Genomic DNA, 13,708 nt, shown 5'->3' with positions numbered 1-13,708 from the left:
CCATTTTTTTTTTAAATAATTCCAATTTTTTCTTTTGTAAATAGCTAATCAATAGAAATATTGGTTAAAAACTGAATAGCTCTTCGATTTTCATATTCCCCTGATACTTTTTCGAAAATTTCGAATTTTCAAATTTCAGTGAATAACTCCTCGATTGTCATGTTCCCCTGATACTTTTTCAAAAATTTCGAATTTTTCACTTTCAGTGAAAATTTCAATGAATAGCTCCTCGATGTTCATGCTACCCTGATACTTTTTCAAAAATTTCGAATTTTTTAATTTCACTGGATATCTTTTCGATTGTACAGTATTCAGTTTTTAATCAATATTTCATAATATTTGATTGATTAACCATTTACAAAAGAAAAAATTGGAATTATTTAAATAAAAAAAAAATGAATGATGGCGGGATCGAACCCCGGCCGTCGGCGTGCCAGCCGAGCACGCTGCCAATTAGGCAACGCGCTCATTATGAAATTACAATATCTTCAATACATTAAATAATTTTTTTCATTTGAAATTCCACAAGATGTGGCTCCCCCCTTCCGTACGTTCTACAACCGACTAAATTTCAGTTAAACAAATAAAAAACAAAAACCATTGACACCGCAGAAAATAAAATTCACCCCGTCGACATGATGGACACCCCAGCATTGCATGTGGTGTCCTCCCTCCCTTGGGGTGCAGTACTACGATGTAATCCTCTTTCCGAATGTTTTTTAGTACCTACCCCACCTAAAAGAGGGCAGGATGACCTACTCTCTGGGCCCTCTGGGTAAATATTCATAATTAATTACTTTTGCCACAATTAAAAAATCATTACCTGTGAAATATCAACCCATGACGAAAAAGCCAGTCCAGCTGATTTTCAGTCATTCATGATTTCATTCGAATGAATGACAACTGAACTTTCTTTTTCTACCGTAAAATCGCCACTCGAAAAAAAATTCCTCCTACCGGGTTTTAGTCGTCTTAGTCTTAAAGTGTCCAGTGTGGGAGTATGTGGTATATACTCGTATATAGGAGCATATATTGGTATATATACTGTCTGATAGTGGCGTCGTGAGGTGCGTTCAGTGATAAATGATAACTCATTGTCCTCGTATGTAAAATAATTCGGTACCTGAATCACAATTGTTAGTCAAGTCGTTTGAGCGTTGAAAGTATTCATTCAATTGCGAAATATAATCTTTCACAAGGTGAATTACAATTTGACTTAGTGTGTGTTATCGTGTGCTTCTTGGAGTGCCCCAGCCATTATATGAAAGTGGATTCATTGAGATTACGTCGGTGCAAAAATCATGCGTCTCTGATCTTCTGATTTTATTGTCAAAAAGACAACAAAAGACGTGAAAATGGCGACAGCAGAGATCGATGATTTTTTGGGAGGACCCCTCGTCACTTGGGTGAGCCATTAAAAAATATATTCACCTCCATAATAATTTTTGTACTGATAAAAATAATTAATCATCATAATCTCTATTTTTTATATCATTAACCATGATTTTTGTTTCAACAGTTCGTCAGCTGTTTGGAGGATGCCGACGCTTTATCGAATTACAATGATTTGGCGGATGGAATTCTCCTCCACAATGTCTTCCTTCAGATTGACCCGGAGCCTCTCCACGACGGAGTGATCCCCAGCTGTGGCAACAGCTCAACTCGAATGAAAAATCTCGAAATTATAGTGGGCAATATTAAGCAATTTTATGAGGAAGAACTGGGCCATCTTCTAATAAAACTCCCAGACACAGTGAATCTGGGAAAAGAGCCAGAGGTTCATGTGCAGGATATGCAGCTACTCCTGCTGCTTCTCCTAGGTTGTGCAGTACAATGTCCGAACAAAAAGAATTTCATAACAAGAATAAAAACACTTCCTCTAGACACACAACTAGCGATAGTCGACTGCATAAAACAAGTGACAGATTATCATGATATTGTTATCACCCAGGATTCAATGGAGAATGTCAACATGTCAGGTGTCTTCAAGGAGATTAAAAAAATAATAAATGAGAGGGATTTGTATCGTGATAAATGGCGTGGTGCTGCTATAAATGATTTGTCGGGTCCAAATGACTCTGCACCTGATGATAATGAGGGAATGACAAAATCACAGCAGCTCAATCCAATATCGAAGAAGTCAGGGCGTGAAGAGCATCATCATTATGCTGTTGAACTTGCTGATTGGAAATCAAAAGTTAGAAAACAGAGACAGGAGTTGGAGGAGAAAACTGAGGCACTCCTCGAGTGCAAAGAGGAATTGGAGCACAATAAACAGTCTCTGGTGAAGCTTAAGCAGGAGAATCAGGAATTGATGCACGAAGCTAGAACAGCTAAATCGTACAGAGACGAATTGGATGCTGTGATGGAGAGGGCAGAACGTGCTGATCGTTTGGAATCTGAAGTGGCTCGTTACAGGGAAAAATTAACGGATATTGAATTTTACAAAACGAGAATCGAGGAGCTGAGGGAGGATAACAGAGTTCTCATGGAGAATCGGGAAATGCTGGAGGAGCAGTTGAGTTTGTCACGACGAAGGGCTGACAAAGTTCTGGAATTGGAGGCTCAAATAATCGAGTACAAGCAATTATTGAATGATGTGGCACTGGAGCGAGCTGCTGACAAAGAAAAATATCGTGAATTGTTCGATGAGAATTTACAGTTGCATAAGTTGAAGAAAGCTGCTGACGATGAGGCAGCACGTGCTGGATCCATCAGTGAATCTGAGGAGCCAGTTACCTCTGATAATAGATTATCAGAGCAATTGACGAATAATGCACAGACCAGGGCATTGAAACTCGAGCTGGAAAATCGTCGATTGATGGCACTGGTGGATTCATTGAAGGAGAATTCCTTCCACGAATCGTCGGGGCGTCTTCTCGAGTTGGAAAAGGAGAAGAAGAAGATGTCATTAAAGATGGACTCACTGACTGATAATAATGATAGACTGGGCCAGCAGAATGCAGATCTCGAGCTCGTCTGCAAGCAAGCATTGGAGGAGAATAAAAAACTCCAGAATACACTGAAAAATCAGAGGACATCTTTTGAAAGGCAGCAGCATGATTATCAAGCTCAGCACTACAAAATTATTGAACTCGAGAAGAATTATGAAATAACAATTAAAGAGAAGCAGAGGGTGCAGTCATTGCTGGAGAGTGTGCAGAGGCGAGCTGATGAACTCGATCGCTCCCTGGAGAATGCTAATCAAAAATTAGAAGATTTGAGACTTCTCGAGAATAAACTCAAAGAGGTAGAGACTAAATGCACCGATCTTGAAACGAAAATAGTCATATTGGAGAAGGACAAGGAGACAGCACTGCGGGATGTTCACAAATGTCGTGAGATCATTGAGGAGAAAGACGTGGCTCTGGATAAAGCGACAAATGACATTGAAGTGATGACCAAGAAAATAGAGGGGCTTGAGAGAGAAGTTGATAAATCAGTGTGCCAAATAACGAGACTCCAGGAGATTGAGAGATCATCGAAAGAGTTAGACTCGAGAGCAGCTATTGATAAGGAGACGATGGAGACATTGCAATCGAATTTAATTGCTGAAAAATTGAATACCCAACAGCTTCAGACTGCTCTTGAGAAACTTGGATTAACTGTTGAATCATTACTGACCCTTTCAGCTGAGAATATTGTGGAACAGCTGGTTAATGTACCTGAAATGTCTCAATACATAAATAAATTGATTAGTGAAAAAATGGAGAGCGAGCAGAAAAGTCTGGAAATACCACAATCAAGGGATACTGAGTCAGAGGATAATGCACCAATGAATAAACACCTCCTGGAGACTGTGGAAACGCTGAAGAGGGAGTTGGAGTGTGCACAGGTTAAACTTAATACTAGTCAATTAGCTGGTGAAAATTTACTGGAGGAACAGGCGAAATTGCAGGTTTGCGTTACGACTCTGCAATCTAAGATAACGTCCTTGAATGCACAGCACACAGCATTGCAATTGGCTAATTCACAATTGGTAGCTGAAAAGGAAGAATTGTTGAAGGAGCGGGATGTACAGCAACGAGCTCACCAGCAATTGTTGCATGATCAGGTGACACTGCAATCACTCCATGAACAATTGAATAATGAGTACGAGAATCTTCTCCAGGAGCGGGAGACCCTCAAGGCTAATTTGAGAGATACGAAGAATCATTTCAGAACGTTGAAGGAAAATTGTGAAATACTCGAGGAGAAGAACAAGGAGTTTGTGGCTGAGCAGGAGACGTCGGTCTGCAATGTTAAGAGTTTGAATAATCTCAGGGGAGAGCATTCGAAGTTGAAGGATGACTTCAGGAATTTATATACTGCCACGGAAAAACTTAAAGCCGAGTACAGAAATCTTCAGGAGGATTATAAGAAGAATAAACTCGAGACGAATCGATTGAGCCTGAAATTAACTGAATTGCAGGGAGAAATGAGTATCAAAGAGGAGAGATGCTCGAATTTGGAGCTACAGATCAGCAAACTCAATCAACGATGTGAGATGCTTCTGCAGATGAACTCGGGATTGGATAATAATAGAAGATCTCTCATGGATCATGTCAGTGTTCTCTTGAATCAGTATCACGATCTTTTGAGTCACTCCCTGGAGGACAAGGAGCACTACCACATGGAGGAGAAATTATATCGCGATCAGGTCAACCATTTGTCGAGACAGAAGGAGAAGTTGGAGGAAAAAATAATGGAGTACTACAGGAATAAACAGAGTTGTTCAACGAAGAAGTGAGTTTAGTGAATTAATTATTTTTATTTCTCAATCATATTGAATTTCAATTTATTAATTTTTTTATTCCCAGGAAACGGTTTGGAGCGAGTCTAGTTAAACGAGTGAGAAAGGCAGGTTCTGATTTATTGAATAAGAATCGTCAGTCGTGGGCAGATGAGTCGAAGCAGTCAGATGGAAAGCTGTACGAATCAGAATCAGGTGGAAATGATTCTGATGTCAGTGGAGAGGATCGTAGAGTAGCAACTGAGACTCCAGTCCTCGATAATGATTATTCATTAGGAACACCTGGAACTCGAAGAACAGTTTACTACACAGATGATTCCCCATCACCTGCCACTTCCTTGCCAGTGAGTTCTCACTTTATCCCATGAAAGATCATTTTAAAAATTATTCATCTCTGCTTTTGATGGAAGTCTATTAGAAATAATATCAATAATTATATAATTAAGGAAGGATTATTTTTATTATTCCAGCCTGAACAGAAAACCGATACCTTGCCACAGAGTCCAGTGGACGATGCACAGTCAGGCCGACAAAATCAGGATCAGGCAGCACGTTCTGTTCTCATTTACAATAAAGTTTCTGCTGTTATAAATGAAACGCAAAATTTAACAACTCCAGTGGACGAACAACTGCCGAATGAGGAAATCGGTGAGCCTCTCACTGCTAAAGACCCGAAGGTCGGTAATTCAGTCTGGTATGAGTACGGATGCGTTTAGAATTTAGAAGACCAAGGGATTCCCTTTATTTATAATTTTATTGTAGTTAAACAGTAGATGGAGATGAAAAAGTCTCAGTTTCATAATGAGTCGGATTACTCCTATTTAAATTCCACGCTAAAATTCAATGTGGGGAATCATAAAATACGAATGCTTCCTTCGGTGTATGAATATAATATGAATGATGTGCAGAATTAATTATTTAAGAAAATCGCTTATGATGTGTGAAGGGAATTTTCCAAAATACTATTCGCTTTTAAATGATAATTCATTGCCTAGAGATAATCGAATGCCAATTGAAATCAATATCAAAATGTTTGTGTCTTCGCAATTCTAGTGCATTAACAGAAAAATCGAGATCATGTCACGTTTTTTTTTTTAATAATATTCCCACCTTTTGCCGATATGATAACGATTTTTCTATTAACGCACCGATTATAAAGATGAATTTTCCGATGAGAAAAGGATTTACAGCTACTTATATCTGATCATAGCCGTATTGTGATATAAATTGTGAGAAAAATGTGGTATCACTGTTGGCCTTTTTTTTATTTTGAGAGGAAAGCATATAATGTAGAAAATAGATTGATAATGCTTGCCGGCTGGTACCTCGGGCAATAATTCCGTTACCGGCTTAATAATTATTCTTGTACATAATCGGAGAGATTATTTATGAATTAATTTTTCATCCTAATAGACTTATTGACATGTACAAAACAATTCCGGCCCGTTTGTATTTATAAGATCCTCTTGAAAAAACATCTTGAATGACAATGAATTTTTCAAGGGATAATAGAAAGAGAAAAACGTAACAAAGTATTATTTGTACTAAAGAACCCGCATCTCATAGAGTGTAAGTCAATTTTTATATTTTTTAGTATTTTGTGCGTATTAAAGTTTTAAGAGCAAAAAATTCAATTATGTCTATTTTGTTTGTTTCTTTTATTTTGTCAGTTTTTTTTTTCGTTTCGCCTTTAATTATTTGTTCCCCTGACTGAGTCTAACTGAGTTCCCCGAGGGAATGCATGCACGGCATTCTGTTGGGGGCTAAAAGGACTCTGCTACTTTTTTATTATCCTTCTCACGAACTCAAAAGGATCTTGCCACAAAAAAATTAAAAAAAGTTATCCACCTTCTGTTTCTCTCATACCTCTCCCTCCACTAAATTCTCAGACATGCCGAAATTTGCATACCTCCCCTCCATCCTAAGTTTATTTAATTGAAATTTTCAGGACCTTTTTTGATCGATTGTCGCCGTGAGAATCTGCGCTGAATCTTCTTTTTTTTTTATTGGAGAAAAAATATCGCAGATATTGCATTTTTCCTTTCTGCAATTCTACAATTTTTTATTACTGCACATTTGGAATTGTTTCATTGTTTTTCCTTTCATTTTTTTAAATAGATTTTTTGCGAGAGCAATTCGCGTCGGTGCCCCAGCGAAATAGACGTACCCTTTCTTTCACAACCGCAGGTACAAAACTGATCTCATCAAGCTAATTGAATAAATCCTAAGAACTGGTGCATAAAAAAATCTAATAATACCCACCAACAAAACAATAATTACTCATCGCATTAGACCCTGTCAATACCGTTAACACAATATTTTTTGCAAACAATCCCCGATAGTTACACTAAACTCCATCCCCCACAAACAAAACCCAAAAGAAAAAAAAAAAAAGAAATCCAACGGTTTGATAACAATCCTTGCGCCATCAAGAGAAAAAAAATCCCCCCGTCATATCAAAAATAGATAAACCAGCACAAAAGCGCAGAATAAAAAAAACCTCTTTGAAGATTTGAAACAAAACTCCAGTGAAAAAAAAATCCCGAAAGACCATGGCGACAGTCGCGGCAGATATGAAATTCAAAAAAGTAAGGCTTCATCGATGCGGCAAAAGGCTGTCGGAAAAAAAACATTGAAAAAAAAAATAAACGGGAGAAGAAAAAAAAAATAAACTCGAGGGAAGGGAAAAAAAAAGTAGATACGTTTGCGCCGTCATTTTTGCAGTTCACCCCTTGAAACTGGCACGGGGGGTTGGGGGTAAAGAGAGAGATCGCCGGGGTCGTATGATTGGAAGCGAGGGGTGGTCTCCCATGTACCATAGGAGGGAGGATACTTTTTTTTTTTTATTCAATCCCCCCCATCCATTTCTCCTTCCCCCATTTTTTTTTCAACCCTCGGGTTCTCCTTTTCACCAGCCAGGTTTTGGCCTTTGGGGTGGAGTTGGGGAGTTGGGGAGTTGGGGGGATTGAAGGGGTGAAAGAGGTGGAAGGACTGGAAGGAGTGGAAGGAGTGGAAGGAGTGGAAGGAATGGAAGGAGTGGAAGGGGAGGAGGGGAAGAAAGGGGAGGAAGGGGTGAAAGGAGTGAAAGGGGTTGAAGGGATTGGAAGAACTGGGGGGGTGGTGAAGGGGTTGACGGAGGGGGGGTGAGAGGGTGAGGGGTAGCGAGAGGAACGTAGGGATACACTTCTTTTTACACAGTAGAAGCATCAGGGTGGAGCATTAGGTTTTGCAAAAGTGAGAAGGAGATATGGAGTCTCGTGCCAGAGACTGTGGATACCACAGTGGAGGGGAAACAACAGGAGAATTGGAGAAGTGGTGGGACCATGGAGAGGGGCAAAACTGGCGGGTACTGAACAAACTCCTCTCTGTGTGTCCGGAAAGTCCAAAACCGGCACACTGCCATGACAAACAATGTGTTGTACACTCTCGTTACGTACTTGTATCGTTGACACGCGTGTTCGTTATTAATTCATCAATTGATCCATTCAAATCGATAGAGTCATCATTCCCCATCGATTTCACTATTGCAACCCATTTTTTAGTCCCTTTTTGAATTTTTGCACGCCATTATTTTTCAGCATCTTGCATTTTTTATATTTGTTTTTTTTATTCTTTCGCTGTAGCGGTTTTGTGTGTAGAAGAAATTGTTTTGGGAATTGTTTAGCGAATTGTTTTGCGAATTGTTTTGCTAATCGTTTTGCGAATTGTTTTGCGAATTGTTTTGCGGATTGTTTTGCGAATTGTTTTGGATTTTTTTTTTGGGGGGGGAGTAGATTTGGAGTTTTGGAATTTTGGGATATGAAAGGGTGAATGGAGCGGTATCGGGGCACGTGATTAGGATTGAGATAGTGAATAATGGAGAATCGCGTTGGTGTTGGTGGCGGTATCACCGGTGCAATTGAACCAACGAGATGCGTCGGTACACCATCACCGGTACCAACTCCAACAACAGCGGTATCAACTGCTGTCACCACACCATCAACTGTAACAACGGCTATTACTGGTGTCAATAATGGAATAAACAATCAAAGTAATGTTGTTGTGCTACCGAGTCCACCAGCACCGACTCACTCTCAAAGTAACGTGCCAAGGATACTCAGCAGAAATGTCAATGGAACACGTGAGTCTGTTTATTTCTCCTTCCAATTAAATTAATCACTTATTTATTACCTAAAATTCATTATCTGAATTTAACCGACAGTTTTTAACAAAAAAAACCCGAGACTTCTCCGAATATTTCAATTTCTTCAATTTAAATAATTATTATAATTGAAAAAAATAGTGAAAATTTAAATGAAACATTAAAGAATTCTCAGAGAATTAAAAATAAAAACGAGATATCAAACGTAAAAAATAAAATAATCCAGTAATTCCAGTAATTTCCGCAATAAATTTCTGCCGGGGCTAAGTAATTCCATAAAAAAGTAATTGATCCCATTATATTATTTGATATATATTTACTCATCCCGACTCCCTAATGAGTCCTCGTTTGTACCTGATTTACTCTCGATGTAATTTACTTGTCAAGCGAAGTAACCTGATAAATATTTCTCCTCTTGTTCTCAATCTTCTCCCCTCGTTGCAATTTCCCTCGGTGAACTGTCATGTTTATTGTTTGACGTGACAAGACGAGACATGGAGTAACCAGAGCGATGAGAATAACCAGTGGAATGATAGCACGTGAAAAAGTGGTTCGATAAATTTTCGGTTGTAAGAAACAGAGCGAAATCGCATTGAGTTTTTCGTAAGTGATGGAGCACTGTTTTATATTTTAAATCAAAAACATGTATTTTATGTTCATTTGGAATAAACGTGTGTGTAAGTCGAAGAATGACTCACCCATCTCTTATATTTCTTTTGGTGGCACTCTTCTGGCCATCGGACTTTGCTGCAGATTAAAAAAAAAAGTCGTAACGACTTTGCAAAAAAAAAAATAACCAACGAAGTACGTTTTTCGTAGGCCACACGGAGGCCGCCGGCGTTGGCTATATTGCGAGATCACTTTTTGCCATTTTCTTGCCACGAGACAAACACATCTACACGTTTTATCCAGTATATATATGTGTACATATCGACGGACTTTTGCGACGCCAGTAAACCGCGCGCGCGTTGATAAAAAAGTGGTGGAAAAAAATTGGCGCGATGGGTGGAAAAAAAAAAAAATTGATGGTCTTGCGGTTTTTATGTTTTTCCCAACTTTTTTGCGCGTTTCTAGTTTTTTCCGGTCGTCTTCTCTCATGCGAAACTCTTGAGACGCTTTTTTTTTTTATTCATTATATTATTGTTGGTGGTTTTTTTTTTTTTAATTTTCAGCCTCGAAATGTGATGCAACGAATTCTTCGGGGTCTTTAGTTTTATGAATTCCTTTTTATCGTGCCTCTTTGATTGTTCGGTTCGATTGTTCCTGTATGCGCTTTGCATACATCTGGGTATATCTTGATGCTTTTTTTTTTTTTTTCTTTTAATGTACCCACGAGTTTACGTGGATGCAGCTGCGCACTGCGTCCTGGAATTATTTCGTGATATTTTCCTTTTGGTTTCTTCATTCCGTTTTTTTTTTAGACCGACAATTATTATGTGCACAGGATTTTGTTTACTCGGTACCGATGGGGTGCGATCTTGGGAGATAGGGATTTCTATCGCTGATTCGCGTGGATAAATCTCTATTGAAATAAGAAAGAGATTTTCATCGGTAATTCAAGGATCATGTGAAGTGATTGGATTAAAAATGAGGTTTTTCATTTTTTATTTTTTTATTTTTATGTTTTGTAAAAATTACTCAACTTTCAGTTCACTTATCGATTATGGAGTCGATTCGATCAATTTAAGGGATGGTGTCGTTATTTTTTTTATCGATTATTCAGATAAAAATTATGGGACTGCTCCGTAAAATTTTGACTTTAAATAAAAATTACATGATAATTCGGTAAAATTTCCGTGACTTTAAATAAAAATTACACAATCATTATTCATAATATTTTATTCATTTAATAATTATTCATAATATCATACAGCGATTATTCAAATAAAATTATGGGACTGTTCCGTAAAATTTTGACTTTAAATAAAAATTACATGATAATTCGGTAAAATTTCTGTGACTTTAAATAAAAATTACACAATCATTATTCATAATATTTTATTCATTTAATAATTATTCATAATATCATACAGCGATTATTCAGATAAAAATTATGGGACTGTTCCGTAAAATTTTGACTTTAAATAAAAATTACATGATAATTCGGTAAAATTTCCGTGACTTTAAATAAAAATTACATAATAATTCCGTAAAATTTCCAAAAACCACATTTCGCCCCAGAATTACAGAAAATATACGTAATTTTTATTGCATATTTCTCCCCGTGTAACTTCCGCCATCGAATTTTTCGGGTCTCATTAAAAAAACTGATCTATCTCCGCAATTATGTTGCCGGCAATTATTCCAACCGAAATATCAACTCTTCCGTGAAAATGATGAGTTTTTCTCGTGGCACTTTTCTTACGATCATAAACTAAAACTTTATGTTTGTGTTTTTACTCCTTGGAGTTACTGACAATAAAAAAAAAAAAGACGGAGGGGAGGGAGTATGATTTTTTGCAGGCAAGATTTACGAGATGAATTTCAGCTCGGGCAAACAAATTCCAAGAGTATTTTTTTTCATTCATTTCGCGTGATCATAAAATGAGGGAATGCCAAAGTATGTGGATCATTAGTGCGAGTATCGCACTTATGACGAAATCGATCTCAGGGGGAATGAGTTTCCCACAGGCGCTCTTCTGCATACATTAAATATGACGTTTTTTTTTCTATTTCCCATTTTTTTCCACCACCGGGGCATCCCCTTGTTATTTCCTTCGTGAGACATCTCTGTTTGTATTTTATTATTTATATCTTAAACAATGAGTGACGATCGGTCCCGATAAAATAAAGATCAACCGATTCCCGCATTTTTTTTTAAACAATTCCAAATAATTGTAATGAATCGTAATTGTTTATAAATAATTTATTCACATCCAAGATATTCAATTCAAATCTTATTGATATTTTTTATTGATAATTGATAAAGGGATAATTAATATTTATTTATTTGTTTACAATTGTAGAAAATAATTATTTTATATTTTCTAATTGATAAAGTGATAATTAATATTTATTTATTTCATTACAATTGTAAAAAATAATTATCTTCTATCTAAATTTCTGTTTCTTCAGTTTTTCATATTTTTTTAAATGGACGTATTAATTATTATAATTATTACTATTAATTCAAATTCTTCTAAATAATTAATAATAATTATTAATGGATTTGGTAGAGTAACAAAAATATTCGATTTAACAAATAGAAACTTGTCATGTCGTATCGTCCGACGGAGGCATGAGAAAAAGGGATGCGGGCCCCTTCTGTCCTTTTTTTTCCTCCATTTTTTTTTTGGCAACTTGTCTCGATTTTTTCCTCATTCCATTCCAGTGTGTAAAGGGGTGAGAAAGGGTTCTCGAGAGGGAAAGTGGGTCCCGCAGACTCATGCACCCATTTTAGGGCTGAGGGGGCACATCGAGGTGGGGATACATCTCCGACAGGTAGATGCCCCACACGACTGCCTCGTCGCATCCTCCTCGCGGATTATCACTAGAACAAAAAAAAAAACACCAAACTCGTTAATAAAAAAACAACCCTCTGTATAATCATCATTTTTTTATAATTATTCGACGTGGGAAAATTAGACGCCAGGTGCATTCGCCGTGGGACTTTTAACTTGATTTTTTTTTTCTTTTTTACAATTGCGATTATTTGAATTAACTAGCTCTTCAGGGATTTTATTTATTGCTCTGTTATTTGAGGTCATTAAATATGAATAGTGATCCGGTGAGATTGTTTTATGAGACGAATTTTAAAGGTCGATTCTAGGGATATTTATCGATTCTTGTAAATCGTTTCAACAAATTTATACGATCGTTTAGTCGATACGTGATACGAATAATTCAACCGTCGCACAAGTTTCCCGCGTTTATAAATCAGGGATGGGAATCCCGACGAGACGGAGCTTCTGATCTCGAGACAAAATCAAGCATAATCACTCATAAACCTTCAATTACCCTATAATTACCCCCAAATCCTTAAAAATAATAATTAATACCCTCGACATTCCCCAGAATTCCGCACCCGAGAGCAAACCGAAAAATTTTTCAAAAAACAAAAAACCGACGACTGAAAAAAAAAACCGTTAAAATCCGTTAACAAATTCGTGACTCGTTAACTGCTAAAAAACGTGTGGGGCAGCCATTTTTTCGGTGAAGTGCAGGGGCCTGGAGGCCGAGGGGTGAGTCCCAGGGTTAGAAATGGGCCGTACCGGTGCCCCAAACTCCACCCTGAGTGCCCCCAGGGGTAATTCCATCATCACCACTGGAAAATGAAAAAAAAAAGGGAAAAGTCGCTGCTGAAATGATGAAAACGAGACGAATGACGAAAAGACCGAAAGACCAGTAGTCGATGGGGTAAGTTAAACATCGAGGGATAGAGAGAAGTTTAGTAGCCGCGAGACTGAGTCCATCTGCCCGGTGTTTTGTCCGTGTAGATGGTGGAGGTAGACCCCAACAGCAAAAACTCACCTAACCCTTCCTTGATTACAATGCCAGCAAAAAGCGAAATACTAACCGCCGCCGACGCTCCTGGGGTTGAGAGATGTGACGAGTGCCGAGCCATTGGTACAGAAAGAGATGAACAGGCGCATAACGCCCCGGATCCTAAGAAACTAGACTCGTTTTTGTTGTAGACGAGCTCTCCGTGAAGTATCGGACAAAGAACATACAAACCCTTCTCTACCTTTCCTCCTACCAACATCATCCTCGTCGTTCTTTTTCTCTCGGCCATTCCCTCCCATTCAGCCCCCTCCAGGCTTCTCCCAAAAAGAATTCCCTGGGTCATTTCGCAAGAAAAAAAATTCATTCTTTTTTACACTTTTTACTCAACCCAA

The 13,708-nt window shown here is 37.9% G+C and overlaps 2 protein-coding genes across 2 annotated transcripts in view; both read left to right on the top strand.

Annotated features, from left to right (window-relative positions):
* Positions 1-851: 851 nt before the first annotated feature.
* On the top strand, positions 852-5,825 carry Girdin (protein girdin). Its single transcript, XM_011300329.1, has 4 exons — positions 852-1,406; positions 1,520-4,725; positions 4,800-5,076; positions 5,203-5,825. Exons 1-4 carry the CDS (start codon positions 1,356-1,358, stop codon positions 5,446-5,448), a joined length of 3,780 nt encoding a protein of 1,259 aa, XP_011298631.1. The 5' UTR covers positions 852-1,355; the 3' UTR covers positions 5,449-5,825.
* Positions 5,826-8,060: 2,235 nt separating this feature from the next.
* The window catches only part of nab (NGFI-A-binding protein homolog), a 10,910-nt gene continuing 5,262 nt past the window's right edge, over positions 8,061-13,708 (top strand). The window contains exon 1 of the mRNA XM_011300327.1: positions 8,061-8,852. Within this exon, the coding sequence (XP_011298629.1) occupies positions 8,588-8,852 (265 nt within the window). The 5' untranslated portion in view covers positions 8,061-8,587. The remainder of the gene's footprint in view (positions 8,853-13,708) is intronic.

The sequence above is a fragment of the Fopius arisanus genome, unplaced genomic scaffold, assembly GCF_000806365.1.
Source record: "Fopius arisanus strain USDA-PBARC FA_bdor unplaced genomic scaffold, ASM80636v1 scaffold00017, whole genome shotgun sequence".
Lineage (NCBI taxonomy): Eukaryota > Metazoa > Arthropoda > Insecta > Hymenoptera > Braconidae > Fopius > Fopius arisanus.
This window is presented reverse-complemented; position numbering and strand designations above follow the sequence as displayed.

Coding starts and splice junctions, on each gene's coding strand:
- Girdin (XM_011300329.1), top strand. CDS start 1,356: ATGGCGACAGCAGAGATCGATGATTTTTTGGGAGGACCCCTCGTCACT. Junction 4,726..4,799: donor CAGAGTTGTTCAACGAAGAA/GTGAGTTTAGTG, acceptor TTTTATTCCCAG/GAAACGGTTTGGAGCGAGTC. Junction 5,077..5,202: donor CACCTGCCACTTCCTTGCCA/GTGAGTTCTCAC, acceptor TTATTATTCCAG/CCTGAACAGAAAACCGATAC.